Consider the following 26,777-nt stretch of genomic DNA (forward strand, 5'->3'; position numbering starts at 1 on the left):
TCGCTTGAAACATTCCAAAAGTCAGGTACTCGGTGGAAGCAAAAAAGGGGTATATGATTTTTATTCACCCGGAATTAATTCGAAAGGCCGTAGAAGGTGAGACCAGCCCGGCGCACATAAAAATTCAGCACAGGAATTCTCTACACCAGAAGCTGGTTAACGGGACCTCCCACTGATGAGGTTCACAAAAATTGGCCGCGTATCTGCCCATTTCGTTGCAAATGTCGTCAAAAGACGATAGTCTTTATCGACTTTTGCCAAGTAAATGCCTCCCTTCGCTTTACCGCTCACCTCTCATGTTGTTCCTCTAGCGTCGCGCTCCTCCCAAGGTAAAGACACCAAAGGTTTGCTTAAATCATTTTAAATTTCCCGCGTTCCACTGCTCCAAACCGGGTGTCTCGATTCGAACGCTGCCGTACGGCGAAGACGCGCGTTAATCGAGGCACCCTACTTCAACGTTTATAGAACCGCGTTTCCCTACTCCACGTGCGTTGCAAGCAGAACGTGGAAACTATCTAGTGGAACCTTGCGTAACTGTTGCCGGTTGATTTCTTAAAATGGCGCCAGAAGCTATAGTGGCGCTGGCAACAGCAGGCGACGGCGGAGTAAATTCTTTTTCTGCAGTTGATGAAGTATTTCATTTCGCAAAAGTCAAGCATGTTTGAATTTTTATAAAGGAACACTGCAAATATCACTTCTGTATTGATTTGTTGTCTCATATTTACGTAATGTCTTGTTCTTCTTCAACAATGTTGACAAGTATGAACATTACACCGGACAAGACGGGTAGATTTAGCTGTGACTATATAAGACTATTGCGCAGGCATTGTTTTGCTTTGGCCGGGTGGCTGAATCGAGTCACAGACAGACAGACGGACAGACATACAGACACAAAGACATACAGACAGACCAAAATTTCTGGGTTTAAGTAGCCCAAGAAAGACTATCGACTATCGTCTTTAAAACTCGTACTGCCATGCGGGCCGGACCGACCATCCTCACGTGTTTTGCCTGAAGCCAGGCAAAACAGGCTCGTCGGTGCAAGTGCGCGTGCTTTGCAGCGACCAACGTTACTAGTAACGTTGGCAGCGAGTGTGTACGCTTTGCTCGTCGGTCATTTTTGGAACTGTTTTCGGCCATGCGAAGGAGCTTGCACGAACACACGTACATCATGTACAAGGTGTAGGAGGAGCAAGATATTCATCCACGGTTCGGCACGCCGACTTGCTTTGCGCCGGGGTGCAAGAGCGGCTACCGCAACGGCGACTCCACTTCACGCCACTTCTTCGGGCCACCAAAGGACCCTACGGAATTCAAAAGGTGGGAGCAAGCTTTACATCGCAAAGATAAAAAGCTATAGCTGCGAAATCCAAAGTCTGTGACATTCATTTTGAAGATGACGACATTGTAAAGCACTACCGTCATGTTGTTGCCGGACAAGAAATTTTGATAGCTCAGTAGTTATCGGAACTACGCTGAAAATGCTCAATCGCTAAGAAACTCCCGTATATGGAAGTTACACGCAATCTACAGGCCCACCGTCGAACCAGCCAACCATATAGCAGCCAACCAATGAGCAACGCACGCAAGTCAATGCTGTATATACAGACGACCGTATGCATATCTACGTAAACAGTGCGCAAATGTGATGCGGGGTGTCAACTGGAAGGATGACTAATTTTGAAGTTCGTCGACTGCAAGGAGTAACGTTGGTACATATAGCATCGTCCTTCATGAAAATGCGGAAATTTCCTATTCACCACAACTAATCTCCCTACACTCCCTTTTGCCTGGAGCCTCCGATCTCATAAATAAAGATGTTCAGACTAACTCCCTAACTCCCGCAATAACACTTTTATATGACTCCTTGTGTGTTGAAAACAGTAGGAATATGTACGAAACAGAGTTCTTCAATATGCACGAAATAACTGCCAACGCGATAAACGAAACACGAACTGAAAAAAGCATTTGTTTCAGCCATGGTTTCAGCGAGTAGCCAAGCCAGAACTAGCCACAACCAGATTCAAACTAATGGCAGCCAAGGCGTCGTTGGTCTTTTCTTCCTCCGTGTCGTTGGTTGTCGTTTCGTCAGTCGGCTGCTCGTACTACCACTGTGGTGTCCTTGTGCGGTTAAATTAGTCTAAGCAAATTCTAGTTAATCCGAATTGGGCGGCTCGGGCTCGGCGACTGTACCAAGCAGCAAGATGAGCGAACAAAACTTGCAAGCCAAAATTCGCCAACTGGAGACGGACTTGCAACTGGCTGCAGACATCGGTAATAAGTTGTGCATAGTGAGACTACGATGCGTGTAACGCGGATAAAGGCGAATAAGAAGAGCCTTGTTCCAACGGCGCGTGAAAAGTCAACGGGCGAAAGCGAATAGGCTGGGCAACAGCGCAGTTGTCCGGTCTCTTCACTTTCGCTCCTTGTATTGTCATGCGCAGTTGGAACAGTGTTGTCGGGAAACCAACTAGTCGAACAATGTGCCTTAGAAAAAAGTGTATCGTTTGTGCGTTGTCATTTATTCGCCCGCTTTTGCATTGCGCGCGTCATGGATCACCAGTCTACTGAGAACGCGCATTATTGCGATTGTAGAGGGTAACGGATACGGCCAGCAAGTAAAGTGCTTTCCTTGAAATCGGAAACCCTACCGTATTTGTCATGCCATCTGTCCCTGGAACGAGTAATCTGAGCAGGATCCGGCTCTAGTAGGCTTTTTCTATCTGAGAAAGCGTATTCTCTTCAATCCAACGTTGACCTCACGCAAGAGTGCCGCTTTCATTTCAGGACAAACTTTCATTGCCAAAAATGCTGACTTGGAAGCCGAACTTGAAGCCACTCACAAGCGGTACGTCTCCAAAGTGGAGGTATGTGTCGCTGCTTGTTGTGCGTTGTCAGTTAAGTTCAGCGTCCGTGTCCATTACAGACAGTGCTAAAGTATTCTGCATAGAACAGCAACAGAGAAAGACGGCTCAGATGTGAGGCATTCATGGAGCTAAAATTTAATATATAAATTCTCATCAGCCTTGTGCCAGTGAGGCTTTCTTTTTTACTCCCCGCAGTTAACTGTGAATAACAACCCAGGTGAAAATATTTTTTCTAGCTGGATTATTGAACCAGAAATTTCTTCTAGCTAGAAGAAGGCAGAATTCATAGCTAGAAATTCAGTTGCTAGTTCATTTATAATTGGACCGAGATTTTTTTCTGGCTGGCAGCTATTACTTCCAGCTAGCATTTGTCAGTCTAGCTGCAAAAAAAATGACTAAGAATTTTTCTAGTTAGAAGCTGTCGATTCCAGCTATAATCCATAAATCTAGTCAGAAATGGATTATAATTTCTTGCTTGAAATGCTCTTTTCATTTTCACGGGGGGACTTGCCTAATACTAAACCTACAGGTTAGTATAAAGCTTAAATTGCCATTTAAAACATAATATTAGCTTGTTTGTGCTGCATTACGTATGGCTCACTGTTCATTTTAACCAGTGAACCAGAAAGAAAAAGCCGGAGGCGGGTATCGCCTTACTGGTTGGGTTCACATGCGCAGCAAATTGTATCGCCTTACTGGCTGGGGTTGTATGCGCAGCACATTGTAACTGTCATAAAAAAGGTAGATGGGGTCGCTATATTTTGCAAAATTTGGAAGCCACTGATCTCTCTGTTCTGAAGCATGCTTTGTCACCTGCTATTGTTGGTCAGTTGCCTACATCCTTATTTGAAAAACCACGTACCTGCTGCCTCTGTTTTGTTAAGTGGAGGGTGTGGCTCCGTCAGGCTGCTGTAAAGCACTCTTTCCCATCACGACAGCTGTTGTACAAAGCTTGCGCACGTTGGAGAAATGAAATTAAATGCATGGTGGTGCTAGCCAAAGTAGCCAAAGCAACCATAGTGGCGTTACCCGAAGCTGCAGATGGGCTACCAGGCGCGCCGTAGTGAAGGGCTCAGGATTAATTTCGACCACCTGGGGATCTGTAGCGTGCGCCGAAATCTCGTACACACGGGCGTTTTTGCTCTTCACCTCCATCAGAAAAGGGGCCGCCATGCCCAGGAATTGAACCCGCGTCCTTTGGCTCGGCAGCACAACGCCTTAGCCACTGAGCCACCACAGCGTGTAAAACTCAATGCGTGATCACACGCATCATCATGTAGTGCTCAGATATGTATGAAGTGTTTGCACCTGGAAAAATAAAAGTTCTTGTACCGTCATTTTAGTCATTTGCAAAATGGAGTGTTAAATATTTGGTGAATTTATTAGGGAACACCACAACAATTAAGGAGCCATGAACTGTTATTCTGAATGTTTACCAGGGATTAGAAACCATGAATAATGTATTAGTAGTGTTTGACTAGTGTTGCATGCAATGGCAACTAGCTTGCTAGTGCAGAAATGGGCAACGATGACCATGCACGCATTCCGAAAGTAAGAATTTTCTTGCATATTGCTTTGCATGCACAGATGGGACCTGTCTTGCATTTAGCATTTATTGGTGGCTCCTGCTGGCACCAACCTGTGCACGCTTTCCCTGTACTCGTTGTTCATGGAAGCTGCTTTGGAGGCCCAGCTGGACCACAGATACTATAAATGAGGCTCTTTGGTCACGGTCCCTGTGGGCCATTTGAAATCACGCCATCAAAAAAGGAACACCAGTTTGTGGTCTCCTTCATTTTCTTTTCCAGATTATAACACTAATTTGTCACAGTGGCTGGTAAATTCATGGCCGCAAGTTTTCTTTTGGGCTGTGGAAACTATTCTTATTTATTTATTAATTTATTATTTTGTTGAGGCGGCATACCTGCATGGCACTTTTGGAACTGACCACATGTCATAGATATCAGCTCCTGTTATGATCTGGGTTTTATGTTGTCTCATAAAATCCAAACTTGAAATTTCAGAACTCACTTTTCTGTGGGCAGGTGCAGGTAACAGATTGGGGCTTTGAGATGTTGAAGGAGCTCAGATGTCAAATTTCAGTTGGAGAAAAAAATATACTGACTGTTTTCGCTATGTGCAATGCTGTTTCCCCCAAGGAGCGGCAAAAAAACGAGATTCTGTTATGTAGTGGGCTTGGTGAGTCATGTTAAAACATATCAACAAAGTGTATTCACGGAAAAGATGCAGTTGAGCTGAAATTATTAGCAGTGAAGCAGTCGCTGTATTGTGCATCTGCAGAATAACTTGGCTGCTGGCTTTACCAATCATGAATTATCTACTATGAATCACCTAAACTTCCAGCTACCAGCAATTGAAACCAAAGCCAGTCGATGGATATATTGTCTTAAAAAATTATTCGACCAATGCAGGTGCATTTAACATTCTGGTTGCTATTGTTTGGCTCTTGCCGGTTGCCGTTCCATGGAAGCTTTTGCTGCAAAAACTTGGCTAACATTGTACAGTAAAAGCTCGTCAATTCGAACTTCGATAATTCAAATTTGTGGATAATTCGAACTGTATGATTTGGTTCAGCCAAGTTTCCATGGAAGCCTATGTATTAAAAACCTGTTAATTTGATCCCGGGTAGGTTCTGACACAAATAATTCGAACTACGCGCCACCGCACCGACGCATTGGCGCCCGGTACATGGCCAGAGAAACACACCCCGTGACTACACACGAGGCTGCGTGAAATGCAGAAGGCAAAATTGGGTAAAACCAATCTGAATCCCACACGGTGGACGTTTTGGAAGACGTGCTGTATGCTAACTACCTCGATGAGGATGCGAGTGGTGTGTGTGGAGTGATGCAAATGTCACATCTATCTCAGGTTTGAAGCACAGAACCTGTCAATGTCAGTGACGGCAAGAAGAACCAGAACACATTATAGTGTGACCATCCGCTCAGAAGTCATTCCCGGTTGAAATGCCACCACTCTCTAGTTCAGTTTTGCACAAGGCGAAAATGAGGCATTCCGCTACATTCTTTTGTTAGAACAAAAAGTGCTGACTGTTGCGTTTAGAGACAAAAAGCAGGCTGAAATCACAGGATTTTTCAAGCATCAAGGTGCTGAGATGCTTACAGCATCAGAATTGCAGTGTACTCTTGTTATTCTTTACTCCCATTACTTCGAACTTTCAGCAATTTCAACTGAGATGGCATCGAAATGCAGTTTCAATAAACAAGCTTTTACTGTATAAACATGTTGTCATAACTGCATGCTCGTCGCAATGATTCTTTTTGTGCTGCTGCTGCAGTACTGGCGTGAGATGTGTGTGCTCGTTGGAATGTGCAAATTGTAATTTCTTTTTTCTTTCAGAAACTTGAACAAGAGCTGCACTCAGCAAAAATGAGACTTGAGTGTAGCACTGAAACGGAGAAGAGTCTCAGTACAGAACTGGAACATGTCAAAGATCAGATGGCCAATGCAAAAAAGGAATGTGCCACCCATCAGGCTGCACAGAGAAGGCTTCAGTCCATCATAGACGAGGTAAGACCTTTGCTCATTTTGCCCTAAATGGTCAAGAGTAGTTTTAGTGTACACTGCAGGGCCGGACAGAGATACTTCAGGAAGTATTCCAGAATGCAATCATTGCAAAACATGTTTGGCACCCAAAGGGCATTAATAACGTGTTGGGCACCCAAAGTGCTAAAATACAGTAGAGCCCTGTTGATACGTTCTCGGTAAATACAATTGCCTGGTTACTACGCTCTCAATTGTGAAAAGTAAAAATTCCCCATTGCAAGTTTCTTACAGGATAGTGTGTTTTCCCGGATTGTACGTTTCTCCCTCGCGTTTTGTTTAAAACGCATCAGTGAGGTTCTACTATCTAATTTTGATGTAATGGGATATTGCAGAGATACTTCGGCAGACACCAGGTATTCTGAATACAGGTAGAAGATACAAGTGCAGGTACTGAGGTACATTATTTTTTTGTTTATTAAGCAGCTTCATGTTCTAAAAATACATTTTTCTGCTGTGTGTTATGTGTTTCAAACCAAATACCGTATTTACTTGCGTAATGAACCCACTTTTTTTCCAGAAAATTCGGCATGAATTTGGGGGGATCGTTCATTATGCGGGAAAAAGTTGCGACAGATTCTAAAAGTTGAAATTTTATACAATACAGTTGTTAAAAGAAGCGCTGTCAGAGCCTTGCCATTTTCATAAAAACATGTGGGTAATTATGTAATCAAATTCTTCTTTATTCCCAACATGCTAGTGGCACCCTACTCGCCATGGAGCTGTCCTCCTTACTGAAGACGCTTGCCACCTCACATTTGTTGTCGGCCCACAGTGCACAGTCTGCCGTGCCGTCAAGGCACTCCAAAACTTTTCCCACACTTGGACACTTCACGGCAATCCCTGTTCACCGCCCAAAAATCTCGTTTTCGCCCGTAGCATACACGCAGTGGGTCAACGCTGAAGTGCCTCCCAGCCACGCGGTTTCCATGTGCATCAATGCATACTTCACCACCTTCAGTTTAAATCCGGCTGTGTAGCTCATGTACTGGCCCATCGTAAGGCGCGCCCCAGGAGTGCAAAATAAGGTCGAAACAGAGCTGAACAACAAAACCACGGAGCGTAATGGCGAAGTCGCGGAACAGCACGAGCAGAAGCGTGCGGAGTACGTTTAGTGCTTTGTTCGCGCGCTACCAGAACCAGCCAGAACAGCAAAGAGCAGGGAAGGAGTGCGGAGTACATCTTGTGCTTTGTTCGCACCAGCAACGTTTTTATGGCGCAAAAAGGTTTGTTTTGCGTTCAGCAGGTGGCGCTTCGCAAGCGCTCAATTTTTAAATTGTGAGCCACGGCATTCGCACTCACGTCTCCTGCTACTTTGGAGATTATTTTTTTTGTTGGAATGCGTTTTTAGCATTTCTGCACTTACTGTAGCGGGATATCAAGTTACTGTGATGGTCTACGGCATTAACAACCATGCTGAGACAAAAGCATACTCCTGCTGCATTTTTTATTCAAAGTGACAAAAAAGTAAATTCTCAAGAAGACAAGTGAGGGGAGGGTTCATTACGTGGGTGGGTTCATTACGCGAGTAAATACGGTATATGACAAGAATCAAATAATGAATGCTACTGAATTGCAAAGAGAAATCAACAATACTATTTCGCACGCAAAGAAGCGATAATAACTGTACTTCAGCAAAATGAGCTTTCCAGGCTGCTTCAGAGACTGTGCGTGTCATTCTGCTTGACTGCTTCCTCGTTGCTTGCTCTTTTGGTGGGTGATTTTGGAGCATGTAGAGCAGCCAGCCTTGCTTCATTGCTCAACTTGTGGCAATATTAATGAGGTAAAGTTACTTTTAAATGTCCTTTGGAATGGTTGGCTCCTCCTCTTGGACTGGACGCTTACTTTTTATTCGACCAATACGACCATGACAAGCAAAATTTTTGCGCTCAGAAGTGCATATAACATTTTGTCACGCTGACTTACAACTTACAGGAGACGAAGAAAAAATGGTTCGGAAAGACTAAAGTGGCAGACTGTAGCGGGTGGGGGAGGTGGGGAACGGGCAAGGTTTACTTTTGTGACCGACAAACGTGCCGGGCAGTGCGTCATTCGGTGCCAAACTGGCCAACCGTCAGCCTGGCGTGAATGCGCCTCTTGCCACATAGAGTTGAACCAAGCGAGCTTTGAAGGTGTGGACGAAACACCTTGCAATTGTGTCATTGATGATGCGGAGGCCGCTCAGTGACTGTACAAGCCTTGTCTCATCATATGGCACTGAATGGTGTGACACTTCTTTGCCCTAAACAGTGCTGGCCAGCTTATGCGGCATATTTCGCATCCGAGAACATGGCAGAAGCGCAGCATGCTGTGAAATATTGAGAATGCCCGGACAAGGATAGTGTCAGACGCTAAGTGTATTCCTGCAGGAAACCGAAACCGACCTCAATGCGGACATTTCTGAATAACCGCAAGAACTACATTCAGGCACACATTCTTGCAGAAAATATAACATAAGTCCTTTCTTGAAGAAACAAATAACATTAAATAAACTGCAAGTGCGAATGCATTAGGCATCAAAATTTGGACATCATCCAAACTCTCTGAAACAACGGTGCATGTGGTTATACGTCACTGCTGTAGTTGCTTTGGCCACCAGAGACGGTGTATAGTATTCTTTCTTCTTTCTGCTCTTATAAATTAAATACTGTTTTAGCGCTTAGATAAACTATGAAAGGTATGTCTATTTGAGCCTGTATATGGAACACAGACATGAATAGAAGTATGGCAAATTCACTTCACTGTCTGTTTAAGGAACACTTTCAGGGGATGAAGAAGAGCACCTGTTTAAATGGCATGTTTGTTTGTATATTATGAAATTATCAAACTTGTAAAAATGTTGGAAGGACTTGAAAGAAGAAAAGATGCAGAGTTGCTTGCACAACATAGTTTTATGTTACGTACAGTTCTGAGAACACACCTTGCCTGGTCAACTGTACTATGATAGAGAGGCTGTTCCTTTTTTTTTTTTTTTTCCTTCCCGCCCAAACCGGTGGCTAGCTGCCGTGGTAACTCAGTGGCTAAGGTGTTATGCTGCTGAGCCCAAGGACGCGGGTTCGATTCCCGGCCGTGGCGGCTGCCTTTCTGGTGGAGGCAAAAAGTGAAAACGCCCCTGTGTAAGAGATTCAGCGCATATTAAAGATAGCTAGGTGGTCAAAATTAATCCGGAGCCCTCCACTACGGCACGCCTCATCGCCTGTGTAGCGTCGGCGTGTTAAACCTCATAATCAGTCAGTCAAATACTGGTCAAAGTATAAGGACACCTTGATTCTACGCTTATATCATGCTGCATTTTTTCAGTAAAACTGACCATTGCTTTTGCATAAATATCTAAGCCTGCTGTTGGTTGCATGGCTAGGTGTGAATTCACCTTTTTTTTTCTTTGCAGTTCACCAGCTCTCCTGTAATGCACTCTCATTGTTTTAGTCTGTACCAGGGCAGTTCAAAGGTTTGCACTTATTTTGTTACAGAAAGAGAGTGCGTCACTGAGCCACCCGTCCGTGGTGGAAGTGGAGCGACTCCAGAGGCAGGTTCGCCACCTGGAAGAGCAGCTGTCCGAGAGCCGCCAGATGAATGAACGCCTCCTGGCGCACGACACCAGTTCAAGCACAAGCTTTGGTGACACATCAGCGGCCTTGCACAGCATACGTGAGCAAGAGCTGCAGTGCCTGGTCGAGCAGCTGCACGCAGAAGTGGATGAACTTAAAGTAAGTGTTGGCAGGCTGCAGGCACACGGGAGCAAGCGAGGTATTTGGGGACCTGCCTGAATGTGTCCTGCACTCCGCCAAGCTAACTTATTGGTGCACGCTCAGCTTTTAGCACTGGTAACACAGTACAATGGAATCCCAATGATGATTCTGCAAAAGTCCTGGCAAAATGCAATGCGCAAAGTCCTAATGTTTGCAGTGCATAAAGTTTAGGCTGTTATGAATGGACCTCCGCTGCCCGGCGGATGATGCGAGCGAACCGGAAAAATGCCCCGACTGCCAGATGAGCAAGCGACAGTGGCGTACGGGCTTGCTCTCCTCTTTGATGCACTTTCTTCGGGAATAGAGGCACAGGCTTTCCCCTCTTTGTCACTCTTTTTCCGGGAATGGCTTGGCTGTTGTATGAGCGCGCGTGGCGTGCCACGTCTACTGCGGCTATTTTAGGGGCCTTAACCACGGCCATGACACTGGGCTGTGCGCACTGTCACTCCAGAGTGAAGAACGCCTTGATGGCCTTCAGCAGGCAGGCGCTTGTGGTGCAGCTGGCTAGCGACTTGGCGTCATTCAGTTGCTGGTGTCTCATTGGTCTTGCGTGAGGGCTGCACATTTGGAATGTGGAAACATTTGACCCACTCCTCGCTGTTGCCTCCGCCTGCTCACGGTGGATGTTTGGTTGCTGAGACGTGTGCGAGGTTTTCACTGTGAACGGGCTTCTCTTAACCAAATAAACCAGGCTATCAGCTATGTTGCGTAAAAGGAAATCCTTTCCATCAAGGAGGTGCTGGAGATTCTGAATAAAGTCGACAGTGAACCGAAAAGGATGCGCAGCGACTTGGCAAAAGAGCTCGGCTCTGCCGTCGACATTGTGCACTATTATTGGGCAACTTGACATAACGTCGAGCAGGCCAAGACAGCCCAGCATGTCATGCTTGAAGGCATTCTCCTGACATCGTTCAAGGAAGTTACTGCGGCTGGAGTGAACGTTGACGGAAAAATGCTCTGGGAGTAAGCCGACGATGTCGCCCTTTTGCTTGATATTGAAAACTTTGAGGCCTCTGGCGGGTGGGTTCACAGTTTCAAGAAGTGGCATGGTCTTGCACACAAAACCATGTGCGGTAAATGAAAGAAGGTGGACGTCTAAGTCGTGGACGACTGGATAGCTGACACGCTGTTGGGGCTTCGATTGGAGTAGGAAGCACAGAACATATTTAATGCAGATAAGGCGGGGGAGCGAGATCCTGCATGCCCTTGACGTTGAAGGGGACCTGAGGAGACGCCTTTATATATTGAGGAGGGCCGAGCGGTCAGCAGAAGGCAACCTGCAGCGGAGGCGAGCGAGCCATGGTGCCGGTGGTGATCCTGCGTGGCAGAGTGCGAGCGCGGTTCTGTCGGGTCCGTGTCTCAATCCCAACTGCTCGGCCGCATGACTCGTGCCTCGTGGCTTACAGCGTATGACGATCTGCAGACACGCGGTGCACTGCTTTGGCGGTGCGAGCTCCCTGGGCTGCTGCGGTCCAGCTGCTACAACGTGATGTGGTGTGCATTGAGCTTGGGCACCGTGAGTGAGGAGACGAGTGTGAAGTTTTATGTGCTCTAGAAATTTGGACTTCCGAGCAACATGGAGGTTAAGAAAAAGCAGAAAAGCATCACGGATTTCTTCACGTGAAAGTAAGAAAAAAAATACACGATAACTTGGTGCTGAGTTTTTTGGTGTGTTTGTTCATACAAATTACGGTACTGATGAGAAAAATATTTTTCGGGGTCCTGCGAGATTCGTATCATCGATATTCCACTGTACCATGCTTAAAGCGACCTGCTGCAGTGGATCAGTGGCTAAGTCTTTGGGATGCTTAGCTCAAGGATGCGACTTTGTTCCAAGCTGTAATAGCTGTTTTCCTTATGTTGGTGAGAAATGAAATGGTCTTTGTCAAGATTTCGTGGCATAGGTTACCAGGTATTCTGGAATAACCCGAAACCCTGTCATGCAGTGCACCTCATAACCCAGGTTCAGCTTGGCACATAGAATCTAATTTGATTTGAGCTTGTGTTAGGAGATTAGGAGGCATAGGAACTGCCCTATTGAGTCTACCAGGCAAACACAATGCCAACCATGACCAAGGGTATAAGCTCCACTGCGAGGGGGGGGGGAGGACACACATGTTCATAAGGGCTCATGGGCCACTACTGAATGGTGTGACACTGTATTCACCCCTGTTGTTTTATAAATGCTGTGCATAACCATGCTAGAGCGGGTGGGACAGTTGGTGACAGAATAAAGAAAACAGCGCATGAAAGAAGACATGTTAAAAACATGATGGAAATAAAATTGCGCTGCAAAAACGGGAGGGGTCGTCCTGTCCTCGTAGCACAATTTTATTTTCATTCTGTTGTCCCGTCCTTGTAGCGCAATTTTATTTCCTTCCTGTCATCCCGTCCTTGTAGCGCAATTTTATTTCCATCATGTCAGACCAACTAGCCCGTCAGAATGCTTTGATTATGGTCCCTAGAAAGATTTGCTAGTCTGCTGTCCGGCGGCCGCGAAGGGGCTCCTCTTGATGCATGCAGGGGCGGCGCTGCAGGCAATTGGAGCGGGGCCGGCCAGTGCCGGCGCGGGAAGCAGTGCGGCGGTTGGCGCTCCGCCGGGCTGCCTTCGTAGCTTAACAACTAGCTAGTTGGTAATCCATGGTACGAATTTTAAGTGCGAAAATGCAGACAGGGGAGGAACGGGACAAGGACAAGCACTAACTTCCAACTGAATTCTTGTTCACAAAATGACATATATAAATGCCGTTCGTCCCGTTCTTCCCTTGTCTGCATTTTCGCGCTTGAAATTCGTGCCTTAGTAGGTCTGGGCGGCTTCAGCCGATTTTAACTGCACGTTTTCGTCATCTCTTCGTTTCTGTCTACACAACAGATTAGCCAAATAAATTGGTTCCTCCGAATACGAAGAGCTTTTTACCGAAGCATGAATTGATGCGAGTACGTTCTCGCGTATTATGAACGATCGAGCCAAACCATGGAATCGTGTCGCTGCGCTCTATCCTCTATGCCCTCTTCTAGGGAAAAGGTATCGACACATTCTCGGGGGCATCAGAAACACTGTCGGCACGGCATCTTTTGCTGGGGCACATCATGCGTTACGACTACGTTACCTAACAAAGAAGCGTTTTTTTGTATACCCCTGCCGTACTCTGCTATGGATATGTAAATGCGTCAAAATATTTATGTGGTGCGCAGGCGCTCTGCAAATTCTTTTGTGGCCCTTTGGAACCACACTCTCTCTGTTTGCGAGTCAAATATATGCTTGAACGGGATCGGACCGATTCGCAGTGTTCATTAATTAGCTAGGCCCCATCGCACGTCTTCCTCCTCATTTGGGAATATCTGTTAAATATAAAATCTGAATCAAAATATTACGTGTGCAAGCATGCATACAATGTTTTTTGGCACTTTCATTCAACAGGCAGAAACTGGGGTACTATGAAACCTTTTATTTTGCGCAGCTGTAATTTTTGTGAATTCCACGATTTGGAAAATTCCCTAACTTGAGTGGCACACGAAACTTATTTTTAATAAAATCAGGCTGCCAAACAGTAACTGCGCTTGCAGTCTTCATTGCACAGGGCTTTCTTTTTTTTTTTTTTTTTTTTTTTTGATCTCCCGCACATTCGGAGTTAACCACTAGACGCACGCGGGGAAAGCAACAAGGGAGAATATGCGTTAAGGCCAATCATTTTCTTTGCAGCTGTTTGAAATTAAATAGGAAAGTTCTTGAGGCTTATTTTGTCCGATGACCATTTGCCTTACTTTACCCCCCCCCCCCCCCCTCCAGAAGTATTTAGGAACAGGTTTTTTTTTTTTTTTTTTTGGCAAAGCATTTTACTACAGCTTTTTTTCCCCTTTTTCTCGAGCTAGCCTTGCCGGCTACATGCCAACCACCGTCAATGCATGGCGTTCGAGGATAACCCTGTAGTTTTCACATTAATTGGAACAAACACTGAGTCTGGCGCCACTGGGCTCTCTTCGAACGTGATCTCACGGTTTCAACATTGCGCGAAATAATGGATCCAGCGGCTGTAGCGAAACGGCTATTCTCGTTGCTGTGATTTAATCCTTCGGTCTCACTCACGCACGAAGGTCAGCGCCCGAAAATAGGCTGCGTAGCCCGATTCGCAGAAAAATACGGGCCGCGAAATTAAGGGGTCTTATAGTAGAAATTAAGAAGAAGAAATGGACTTGGGCAGGGCATGTAATGCGAAGGCAAGATAACCGCTGGTCATTAAGGGTAACAGAGTGGATCCCTAGAGAAGGCAAGCGCTGCAGGGGGCGGCAGAAAGTTAGATGGGCAGATGAGATCAAGAAGTTTGCGGGGATAAATTGGTCACAGTTGGCACAGGACCGAGGCAATTGGAGAATAATGGGAGAGGCCTTTGCCCTGCAGTGGGCGTAGACAGGCTGGTGGTGATGATGATGATAGTAGTTCTATAGCAGCTTCATTTGTGAGCTGATGTACCTCGAGCCGTTGGATTTCGCCGCTCTAAGTGGCCGACAAACCCCGATGCGCGCCCGCTCTCTGCGGCGGCAGCGCGCGGCCACAGAACAGGGGCGCGGCACAGGCCGGCCCGGCGGCCGCTCTCGCTTTGACCGCTCCGGCGCTCCAATTGCTCGCAGCACCCTCTGCACAGCGCTGTGCGTGCATCAGCGGCATGGACACGCCTCCCCGTAGAGAAGGCTCGTGGACGGCAGACTAGCAAATATTTCTAGGGACCATACTTTGATGCTAAAAACGTCAGTACTGCGTGAAAGACTGCCGTAGTCACAATGGCTAGCCTTGGATCAGGTTGTATAGGTGTGTTTCCAGACTGCAAAGGCATGAGCGCTTGCTTTTTTTTAACTCGCAATACCTTGCAGGTTGCTCTCATTATAGCAACGTGGAAAAATTGTGTATCTTTTTCTGCACTCATGCATTCACTAGGGCAACACTGTTTTTAAACTATTCATATACATGTGCTTCACTGTATCCACTTCAAAGCAGCAGCGCCATGGTATGTGTTGAACTCTTTCACTGTAGCACCAGCTGCACATTGCCCTGAGATGAATCGTATACGTTTCTCGTACAAGCAGGGCCCGACTTGTTTGCTCTGGTTGAAGCTACAGCTGTGGCACCGACCTAGAAGTATGTCAGCCACTGAAAACAAATGGAATTGTTGTTCATGGTAAGCCTGAATTTGGTGAAGGGGCGAAAGTGAATCGCACCTTTTGCTATCACAAAAATAAAGTTGTGGGAAATTTATTTGAAGGAGTGCTGACACAAAAATTTCGTGTCAGCACTCAAAGCACTTTCGTGTCAAAGTTCTTTTCACTGCTGTGGGTGCCTACCAGCCCACTAATCATAGAATGGCTCATTAGACTGTCGACCTCAGCGTAAATAATTATTTACAGCCTCATTTATATGTGTAAGTTTCAGTTTCGACGAAACGAACACCGAGGCGGCCGTTATGACAGGAGGGTGCTCGTGACATAACCGTTCTCGTCGTGTGCCCCGAACGGTTGTGGTTTCCACCATCTCCATGCGCCGGGCAGCATGACGTCAGTCCCGTAACCGTGACGCGATACGCACGGTGGCGCAGTGCGCACCAATCGCAGCCAGCGCGTTAGCCACATCACAAGGGCCCTCACGTAGGCAGTTTGGGACCGGGAGGAGTGGATGGCGTCATGCTGGTGTCAATTGCGAAAGGGTATCCGCTCTGAGCTTTCTCGCACGTGCAAAGATTAAAATGAATTTAAAATACGTTACACTGAACGGTTACTGCTGAAACTTACTAGGAGATAAGAAGGAAGCCTTTTACATAGTTACTCCTGCTTTGAAATTTTGTGTCAGTATTCCTTTAAAGGGCGTGATAAATCAAGGCTTGGCTATCAGGCTTAGCAGTCAAGGCTACTTGAAGTTTTTTAAGATGCCTGAGTGCGTTGCGCCCATGTCTTCCACTTCTGGCAAGTTTTGTGTGTGTGTGTGTTTACAAACTAATGAGTATGTTTAAATAAGTTAAAGAAAGTGCGTGCCGAGATAAAATAGGTGCTGGCTGTGCTTACTTAGGTCATGTGCATCTGTTCAGAAGTGCGGTTATTACAGTCTGGACCTGGCTTTCTACTGGTGCACTGGTGTAATTCTTCATCTGAGCTCTGTTTTGTTTTTCAGGCAGAAAAACAGGCTCTGCTGGACCGCCTCACAGACGCAGAAGACCGGCTCAGAACCACCCTGGAAGACCTATCAGCCCAGCGTGCCTCTCTGCAGGTCCAGGAGGAAGAATCGGCAGAGCTGCGTGCGCAGCTGGAAGCTCTGCAAGCCGAGCAGGTGGGACTTTGGCGTCGCTTACCATGGGTACAGTATACTAGAAGATAAGGTGTGTCATGCGGGGGGGAAACCAATGGAGAGCGCGGGTCCCTTTTGTGATGAAAAAATTGTATGGAGCGCAGGCGTTCCCCAGAGAACTCCTGTTGCAACCAGCCCCACCTATGAGTTTAAATCAAACTAAACAGTTATTTAACTAGTTTTATAAAACTTTGTTTCATGAAACAAAGAAATAAGGTTATTTAGGGCATTAAGTAAGCGTGAATTTAACAAACAAAACTTCTGAAAGCAACTGGTAAGAGGCGCCCGCCAGGGGCGCTGCTTACAACAGGAGTTCCTCAGCAGAAATTTTCATCGCGAAACGGACGCCCCTAATTGGCTCCGAACGACACACCTCTCTCTTCTAGTACACTGTAACACAGGGGCAACTGTCCCAGGATCTCACAGGTTACCATGAAGGAAGTAAGTGCCATTCACACCAGACATACTTAGTCGTATCATATCTTTGCATGCAAGCCTCTGCGGAGGTGGCGTCCTTAAAGGTGGCAGAGAAAATACAAGTTAGTTTTATTCGAACGATTTGGTGGTTTGTAGTGCCCCCAGTGCTTGTCCGGCAACAAAGAATTCACTGAGAAATTGATTAAAATGTTGATTCTGCCGCCAAATTGTGTGTTTCATGATGTCTGTGATGACATAAACAGAGCAGTTGTTCAAGCTAACGTTAGCGCGCTGTTTTGTCTGCAGTAGACTGCGGAACGCTTAAGCTTGTTTACCGTCTCACCTCCTAGATAGTGCTATTATACTGCGCAGGAGTGCTGTCTGCCTTTGCTTTGCTTCTGACCATATTAGCACCTATTTTTTTATGAAACGTGGAGTATGCTTGACAAACAGGGTCGCATAAGACAATGTCGCTTACGTCAATTGGCCAGTGTCGCGTGAGACATCCCCAAAGTGCCAGACTGCTATGCAGCTGTAACAAGCATTGTGCTCGCTGTACCAACAGCAGTACGCACTTGTGCGTACTTTTATACGCGTACTTTTGTAACTTCTGTTGTTTACCCCACCATTCTTACTGCTATCAAACAAATATGCATTACACTTACCGTATTTACACGATTGTAAGACGACTCGAATGTAAGACGACCCCCCAAAATCGCATCTCAAAAAAAAAAAAAAAAGTGCGCATTTTACACAAGGGAAATTTATTCACGTGGTTGCGGAGGATTACTCATCGTCGCTAGAGTCGTCCTCGCTCGTGCTGCTGCCGTCACTGCTGCTGCAGTCCCACAGCACGTCGTCGTCAAGTGTGAGTCCACACTTCGCGAACGACCGCACCACGGCATCGCGTGGTACGGCCGCCCATGCGGAGAGGACCCACCCGCACACAGTAGCCAGGGAGGCTCTCCTCACACGCCCGCTTGGCGTAAGTTCGCGGCTTCCTGACGAAATGACGCGCCCGCTTAGAAAATTGTATCACAAAGAGAAGCTCTTCCGTCAACTACCAATACTCCCCTACGGCGGCTCTTCCATTGATTATCGGTGCTTTCTCAAGAGCCGTGCGCTCGTCATAAAGGCACTCGTAATGCGCGCAGTAGATGCTAAAAAAAGAAAAGCTTTTGTATAAGCACGCGGAAAACTGTGCTCTTTGGGTTGAGCGGGAAACTATTCGAGATGACAATCGAAGCAACCGGCAGCAGCCACGCGCGATCGTGATTAAAACAACATGGCGGCTGACGGAAGCAGCCGCTCGCAATTTCCGTGACCGCGTTACTCGCTTTCACGAAGCATTTTGTTCGTCTCTAACACAACGGGCTTTATCGTCGGGGTCTCTAATAAACGAAATAAGTATTAGCGAATCCCTTTATTCAATGCACGGTGCAAACGTAGCCACTATCATATCACGTTGCTTAGTACACTTCCGAACGCGATAGTGGGAGTTTAGTCGCTCTAGGTCCAACTTACAAAAGGTGCATCGTTTTTATTGACGCCAGAATGTATGAAATGGTTACCGTAACCATGGAAATGAGCGTGCAAAGCCGTTCACACCTCGAAGCACCCCTGATTTCTTGTCTCTCTTGTCGTTGCAAGCGGTACATGGTTCGATTTCGATTCTAAGACGACCCCCCAACATTAGATTGTCAAATTTGAAAAAAAGGGTCGTCTTACAATCGTGTAAATACGGTAAGTGAAAATAGCTCGCTCTGCAAGCTTATAAATCCTGCCTAACTCCTGGAGTGAGAGGTCTCTGGCTGGGGCGTCGGCCGCTACTTTATCCCTTAGGGATTCATGCCCCGGTGTCCGCACAATGTAGATGTCTAGGGGGTTTCAGCGTGCTTGGATTGTGTTGGATAATATTTTAACCACAGTCTTAGAAATTCGTTCTTTTTTTCTAAATCCGGCAGGCTGCTTGTGAATCTGTGAGCACTGTGATATGCTCTTGGGTTTTCAGCGCTGTGGTGATGGCAAGCGCAACCGCTGCCTCCTTCGCCGAGTCGGTGTCTCCCGTCTTGGTTGTTGCCGATTGTTGCATCTGTGTATCTCGAGATGTGATTGGTTCTGCAGGATGGAGTCAGAATAAAAGTGTGTGTGCATTTGTGTATATCTGTCTTTCCTAGGGATGGCCATTGTCAACTGAGCACTCAAGAGAAATAAAATTTGCTCGTACCTGAGGTGAGGTGAGGTATCTTTTATTTTAGTTTGCCGTTTGTGCATCGCATCGCCAGTGATAAAAGCTGCATAGAAGCAGCTTGACAAGCACGTCAGCCTTTCACCTAAATCTTGTGTCACCTTCATTAGATGTGCTGTTAAGCTTCACTGCTCATTCAACTCCACAGAGTAGACTGGTTCATGATTTTTGTTATTTATGTTAGCCCTTGGGAAATTTTATGCGGTTTTACGCTCTTTTTCACACGAGTGCACCCCAGCTGTGTGCAGCCACCTTTTGTGCCAGTTGTTGGCTGTCGTCTCCATCTTCTTGATGGCTCATTGTGCAGCTGGACCCCAGGCGGCGAGGGAACTCTCTCTTCTCCGAAGTGGAGGACCGTCGGCTGAAGCAGGAGAGAGAGCTGCTGTCCATGCGCACGCGCAACCGCTCATTGCTCGAGCAGCTCGACTTCCTCAAGGAACAGGTTCGGCAGTCGCGCAACCAGATGGCGCTCGCCCTGATGGCCGGCAGCAGCAGCAAGGCTGACACCCGCCAGATTCGCCTGCTCCAGGTAAGGGCCTCCCCTTTTCACCGCTTCTCCTCGGGACAGGCGCTCACTTGATGCAGCACAACATCTAGATCGGCAAAAGCCATCCATGGTATGTGTACCATTGCAGCTTTAAAGGGGCCATAACGACCAAATTCAACTTTCCCTGTGCGTGCCTCCAAATAAAACAATTGACAATCGATACCGCTTGATTCCAGGAAGAAAGCTTTCACCCCCATTTCATTGTCTTTCGACAAAATGCATAGCTCACCGACTAGTGGTCCGCACGATGCTGTACCTACCACCGTCGTGGTCTTCGTCACTCATTTCTGTCAAATCACAATCATCACTAACTGATGGAGGCATGCAGTTCTCTTTTTCACTGACGTCATCATCGCTTTCACTAAGTGCACCACCGTAGAATGCACGCGATGAGAAAGCCGCCATGCTTCTCAGTGAACAGTGCCCACGTGTAAACACTCCGGAATCCAGTGAGCCCGTGCCGAACATTCTGCAGCACCCTAGTGCAAAAAGAAGAGAACTTCAACAAACAAAGTTCACTTATCCCTCAAGAGATGGCACATCATGTACACAAAGTATGCAGGTGCATCACAGTTAGAAAAACCGCGAAATTTAGCCTTGAACACCGAAGTTGGACATAGCCTGACAACGGACCGCTACAACCATTTTTCATTGTCGGGATAGACCGCAAAGGTTTAGAACCCAAAAAGAGGCTTGGGGCATTCAATCTGGTCATGACGTCCTAGTGTACAGTCACACTTGTGTTTTGTCCCTCTGACGCTGGCAATGACACTGGAAGAGGCTGGTTCTGTACTTCTGACCTGAACAAAAGATGTCCACATCAGCGTAGTCTGTTAGGGGGGTTTTGAATGGGTTTTACCTGATTTACCTTCTCTCTCCGTTCTTTTCGCCGTTCTGGAGGTGACACAATCTCATGTGTAGGCAGAAGGTGCGTTTCTTTGGCCATGTACCAAGCACTGAACCTCTAGCGTGGTGGCCACGGGTAGTTAAAATTATTCATGGCTGAACCAACTTGCATTTCATTTCACAGGCTTGTTGTACATAGGCTTCTATGGAGCTTGGATGGACCAATCATACAGTCCGAATTATCATGCTACGGGGAATAAAAACACCGACTAAAAAATATACATATTTCTTAAAATAAGACGTTTCAGCTCCCATACGGGAGCGTTGTTCATAATGAATTCTTACGTGCGTCACATTCTTAGGCATACATAAAACATGGTCTGATGTACTGACGAAATCATTGTGAACAAGGCTCCCGTGTGGTAGCCGAAACGTCTTTTATTTTACGAAATATATTTTTTGGTCTGTGTTTTTATTCCCCGTTGTACCATGACCCACCCCGACCAGACAGGCTTCCGTCCAACCATAGACTCCAGTCCGAATTATCCATGAATTCATATTGTTGAAGTTTGAATTGACGAGCTTTCACTCTAATCAGTTTCAGTGTTTTTATCGTCTTTGTTTCCCCATGACCAGGGGTGAGACAGCTGTACATATTGCGCAGTTTTGATACAAATTTGTTTTCCTGCGCCACGGTGCTCCAAAACAGTCTGACAGCCAAGCATTTTAACGCTCCCGTCCGTTTCAGTGGGGGGAAAATGCATACTGACGGCATACTTTTCCAGCATCTCTGAGGTGATGCTGTTTGCAAAGGTTTAATTCATTGATCATTCGAGAAAAAACCCGCATAAAATTGTCCCCGAGATAATTTTTTCAAAATTCACAATGTCGGGTTGCACATGTTGAGTTTTTAAATTTTTCCCATCGAGAACCATTGCAAAGTCCTGTAGAAAAAATGCTTATGTATACTGAGGCGACAAACTACTTGTGCAAGTTGATGAAAAAACGGCAATTTTCGGCGCGCCGTATCTCCAAAACGGCATCACTGGGCAAAGAATAGTGTAGTGAAGAATAGAAAACATGGCCGCCGGGCGAAGCAGTTGTTCGTGGTTCAGGCAGAGTGCTCTTCGCCTATTTCTATCGTGGTTTTGGTTATAGGGGTGGCTGGGTTTACATCGGTTGATCTGTTGCGGGAAGTTGCGTGACTCGAAAGACGGGAGTTTATCAAAAACAACGTGGTGCCCGCAAAGTCGCCGTGTTTCGGCCTTGAGTGTGAGGCGCGGTGCGTGCTTGAAGTGAAATTTCGGATTCATTGCGGTGTTCTAAAATTCCAAGGTATTGCTGCCTTTAAGAGCGAGCTTGCGAGCGGCGGGAATGGGACGATCGGCACGAGAGAAGTGGCGGCGCAGGCTATATCGCCGCAAAATGTTCAAGCAGTGTCCCATGACAGGACGGGCTCTTATTGCACGCTAGTATTAATGGTTCATCTATCTGAAGGAAAACTTAGTGCCAAAAGGGAGATGTATAAATATACCAATGTTACTCAAATAACAATCGCAGTGAACGTGCACATCGGGGATTGAAATGGGAGGGCTGGTGGGGGGCTACGACTGTCATCTCGCTTTGCGCAACTTTTGCCGTGGCTCTACACTTGTGCGTAAAGCCGAGTGTGAAATTACAAAAATAATAATTTCGGCATTCACATGATAATGAAAATGCCTTACGATTGCTTAGTTTTTCAAGTCGATATTTTCAACAGCCCTCCACGCTTTATATGCATTGAGCCTAAGATTTTAAAAATGGTTTTAAAAAAGTAGTGCAGTTCATACCTTGTGATACTCTGGTAGAAAAAACTTTACTGAAAGGCTGTATCAGTGTATGTACATTCAAAACCAATTAAAAAGTGCACTCCCCCCCCCCCTTGAGTTGCCAAAAGTTTGATTTTTTAGGCTCCTAAGGTGACATAATAAATGTTCTTCTCCTCCAAAATTGGTATTTCGCTGCTCAAAAAACTGCTCCCAAATCGGATTCAGCTGTCTCACCCCTGCATGACATTGCCCAAAGCTATTAACCATCATAATTGTCGTCTTTGTTGTCAGTCAGTAGCCAGAACACTCGTTGCTGTCGTCATAAGGTGCCAGTTATTGGCCCCGAAGTAAAGATTAACCATCCATTTTTAAACGCGACGGCATCTCATTCACTCGCCTTGTCCCTCCATACGGCGTTGTCGTTGTCCATCCACACCCCTCCCTCATTCTCCTCGCCGCGCGAGCTGCGCTCTCCGCCGCTCACCCCCTCTCCTCTCTGATAGCGAACACTCTCTTGCGAGGGGCATTGGATTGGATTTTATTGGATTGGATTTGGATTGGATTAAAGTGGATTGTGTTGGATTGTGTTGCGTCATAGCCGCGGCAGCGGGTTCACGGCACGTTTCACGCGATGGGAGAATCAACCTAACGGAAACAACGACGGAACCCCCTATGCGTCCCATCTACACAGGGGTTCCCGCGAGGGGAGGTGGGAGTAATTTTTTTTACTTTCGGCGTTGCACTACTCAGCAATGTTTAGCAGTCAATTTCAGTAGAAGTCACAATAACTCACAGCTCCACTGAAATCGCATCATACCTTTTGCGATCATCTCCCAACCTTTTGCTAAGCATTTTGTTCTTTTTTGTTGTATTTTGCTGCATATGCAATACCAAAGGTGGAACCAGTCCTCTCTTTGCGTAACAAGTGGCAAGCCCAGTGCGACCTCCTTACCCACTGGGGTGGTTCAATGGCTAAGGCATTCTTCTGCTGAGCGCGAGACTGCCAGTTTAATCCCGGTCGTGCGGTCATTTTTTGATGCAGATGAAAAACAAAGATGCTTCTGTCAAGTTCTCACCTGATGTTCTCCAGGTGGTCTCAAGTGATCTGTAGTCCTCCACTATGGCCTGCCTTATACATGTAGCTTAAAGGAGTAGTGACACGAAATTTCAAAGCTGAGATAACTATGCAAAATGCTTCCTTTTTAGATGCGAAGCATCTCTTGCTCGGGGCTGTGTCCCTCCCTCCCTCGTTGTCGTTGTTGTCCGCCGTCCACACTCTACTGTGCGTGCGCGTCTCTTCAGCCCCGTCAGCGTTCGGGCTGACATCAGCGCAGTCCACCATAAAAAGAAATAGTTAGGTGGCGTCCGGTTTTGATCCCACGACTCTCTGGCTGCAACGAGAGGTACGCGGCGCTCTTCCTACTGCGCTACAAACCGAGACGGGAGTATGTGCTAGGCCTTATGTCCTTCACTGTGCCTTATGTGCCTTATGTGCCTTATGTCCTTCACTCATTCAAACTATGTCAAGAAGCTACTGATACAACGAAGGCACGTGAAGCTGAACGTCAACGGAAACGACGGACTGAAAACTAATGAAAACTTCAGTCGACCCCATGGCTTCTTCGCATACTACTCAGGGTTCCCCTACGGGAAGATGGTGTAATTTTTATGATGAGATATCTCCCAGCAAGTTTCAACAGTAACCGTTCAATATAACATATTTTAAATCCATTTTAATCTTTGCCCGCACGAGGGAGCTCAGAGTGGGCCAACGTGACATCATCTGCTCCTTGCCCCACACTGCCGAAGTTGGGGCTCCTGTGACGTAGCCAAAGTGCCGGCTGCAGTTGGCGCTTGCTGCTATTTCGTGTGCATCACGTCGTGGTTTTGGGACTGACATCATGCTGCCTGGGCGCATGGGGATGGTGAAAACCTTGGCCAGTCTGGGCGCGCGCGTCCAGGCCGTCAGCAGTGTGACAAGAATGGTGACGTCACGTGCACCCTCCTGTCGTGGTGGCCGCTCGGTGTTCGTTTTATCGAAACCGAAACTGACACGAATAAACCACACTGTAAGTGGTTGTTTACGCTGCGCTCGACCGTCCAATGTGCCATTCGATGATTAGTTGCCTAATAGGCATCCATAGCAGTGAAAAAAACATAACACGAAAATTTCGTGTGAGTACTCCTTTAAGCATGTAAAATCGTTGAATTTGAATTTTTTACTAAAGCCTACCCTCAGTGCCTATGTATTGTGCCGTACCTGCAGCTAGAGAGGCCCCAGAGGCTTCTTGATTTGCAAGATTATAGGGGGCTTGAGTGCATTTTGAGAACTTCCTGCCGATGTGACTTCCAATATCTTGCTACCTTAGGTGTACTACGTGCAACTCACTAAACTCTCTGTACTTCTTCCTCAGTGAATTTCTAGCTTTTATGGGCGAAGCCCCTTAGGGGCTCGGGCTGTCGGCGTCTCGTGTTGTCGTCATCGTTTGTCGTTGTATTCTCATGTGGTCATGGTGCTAAAACACCGCAACACTCATTTTCGAACGCCTCGCTCTAGAATGTCATCATCATCATCATCATCACCAGCCTATCTACGCCCACTGCAGGGCAAAGGCCTCTCCCATTATTCTCCAATTACCTCGGTCCTGTGCCAACTGTGACCAATTTATCCCCGCAAACGTCTTGATCTCATCTGCCCGTCTAACTTTCTGCCGCCCCCTGCAGCGCTTGCCTTCTCTAGGGATCCACTCTGTTACCCTTAATGACCAGCGGTTATCTTGTCTTCGCATTACATGCCCTGCCCACGTCCATTTCTTCTTCTTAATTTCTACTAATATGTCTTTAACACCAGTTTGCTCCCTGACCCACTCCGCTCTCTTCTTGTCCCTTAATGTTACACCTATAATTTTCCGCTCCATTGCCCGCTGAGTCGTTCTCAATTTAAGTTGAACCCTCTTAGTAAGCCTCCAAGTTTCTGCCCCGTAGGTGAGTACCGGTAAGATGCAGCTGTCATACACTTTCTTCTTCAGCGACAATGGTAGGCTGCTATTCATTATCTGAGAATATCTGCCATATGCACCCCACCCCATTCTGATCCTTCTAATTATCTCTGCCTCATGGTTGGGATCCGGGGTCACAACTTGGCCTAAGTATATATATTCGCTTACCACTTCCACTGCCTCGCCATCTATCTCAAACTGTTGTGCTGTCCCCAGGTTATTGATCATTACTTTAGTTTTCTGCATATTAATTTTCAGGCCCACGGTTCTACTCTGTTTGCCCAGTGCGGAAAGCATGCTTTGCAATTCGTCCCCCGAGTTACTTAGCAAGGCCACGTCATCAGCAAATCTGAGGTTACTGAGGTATTCTCCATTAACTCTTACTCCCACCTGTTCCCAATCCAACGTTCTGAATACCGTAATTACCCGGTTCTAACGCGCCCCCGATTCTAACGTGCACCCGATTTTCCTGGCAAAAAAAAACGAAAAAAACTTGCACCTTCGATTGTAACGCGCACGAAACTTTGTGACCCAGACCAGCGAATGCGAGAGAAATGGGCGATTTATTTCCCGAAGTAATCTCACTCATCTCACTCCTCGTCGCCTTCCGCTGACCACATTATCTCGTCCTCAGTGCCGTCAAGCACGTTCGCGATGCCACACTTCTGACCTAACGTTCAACCATGGTCGATGGGATCGTGGCCCACGCCTCACACGCCCATCCCGCGAGCTTCTCCAGAGGCGCACGCTTCAGCCGACCGCTCGTTTTGAACGCATGAGAGCCGCTGCTGCCATTGCTGTTATCAAGCGCGCAAGTGGAACGATTTGACGATTTGTGTGAACGCCGATAGAAAAGCCTAGGCGCCTATGCTTTATGTGTTTGAAAAATTGTTGCTAAAGGCTTTGGCGCCATCTTGAGATGGCGATGGCGATGGGTGGGACGAAATTTCCGCTGTTTCGGCAGTTTCGGTTTCGTATCCCATTCTAACGCGCATGCAATTTTTAGGCCTATTTTTCCGGAAAAAAGGTGCGCGTTAGAATCGGGTAATTACGGTACTTCTTGTAAGCATGCTGTGAATAACATAGGAGATATTGTGTCTCCTTGTCTGACACCCTTCCTTATAGGTATTTTACTGCTCTCCCTATGGAGGATGATGGTAGCTGTAGACCCATTATAGATATCCTCTAGTATTCTTACATAATGCTCATCTACCCCCTGGTTCCGTAATGCCTGAATGACTGCTAGGGTTTCGACCGAGTCAAATGCTTTCTCATAATCTATGAAGGCTATATATAGGGGTTCAGTATACTCAGCGCACTTCTCTATCACCTGATTGATCGTGTGAATATGGTCCATTGTTGAATAACCTTTACGGAACC

At 46.7% G+C, this 26,777-nt stretch overlaps 1 protein-coding gene across 1 annotated transcript in view; it reads left to right on the forward strand.

Moving 5' to 3' along the window:
- Nucleotides 1–2,012: 2,012 nt before the first annotated feature.
- Nucleotides 2,013–26,777, forward strand: part of LOC144178439 (protein Spindly-like) — a 30,690-nt gene continuing 5,925 nt past the window's right edge. The window contains exons 1-6 of the mRNA XM_077706292.1: nt 2,013–2,274; nt 2,788–2,867; nt 6,249–6,419; nt 9,923–10,159; nt 16,359–16,514; nt 19,505–19,726. Coding sequence (XP_077562418.1) covers nt 2,205–2,274; nt 2,788–2,867; nt 6,249–6,419; nt 9,923–10,159; nt 16,359–16,514; nt 19,505–19,726 — 936 coding nt within the window. The 5' untranslated portion in view covers nt 2,013–2,204. The remainder of the gene's footprint in view (nt 2,275–2,787; nt 2,868–6,248; nt 6,420–9,922; nt 10,160–16,358; nt 16,515–19,504; nt 19,727–26,777) is intronic.

The sequence above is a fragment of the Haemaphysalis longicornis genome, unplaced genomic scaffold (assembly GCF_048455015.1).
Source record: "Haemaphysalis longicornis isolate Haplotype H1 unplaced genomic scaffold, Haemaphysalis longicornis Haplotype H1 scaffold_4, whole genome shotgun sequence".
Taxonomy (NCBI): domain Eukaryota; kingdom Metazoa; phylum Arthropoda; class Arachnida; order Ixodida; family Ixodidae; genus Haemaphysalis; species Haemaphysalis longicornis.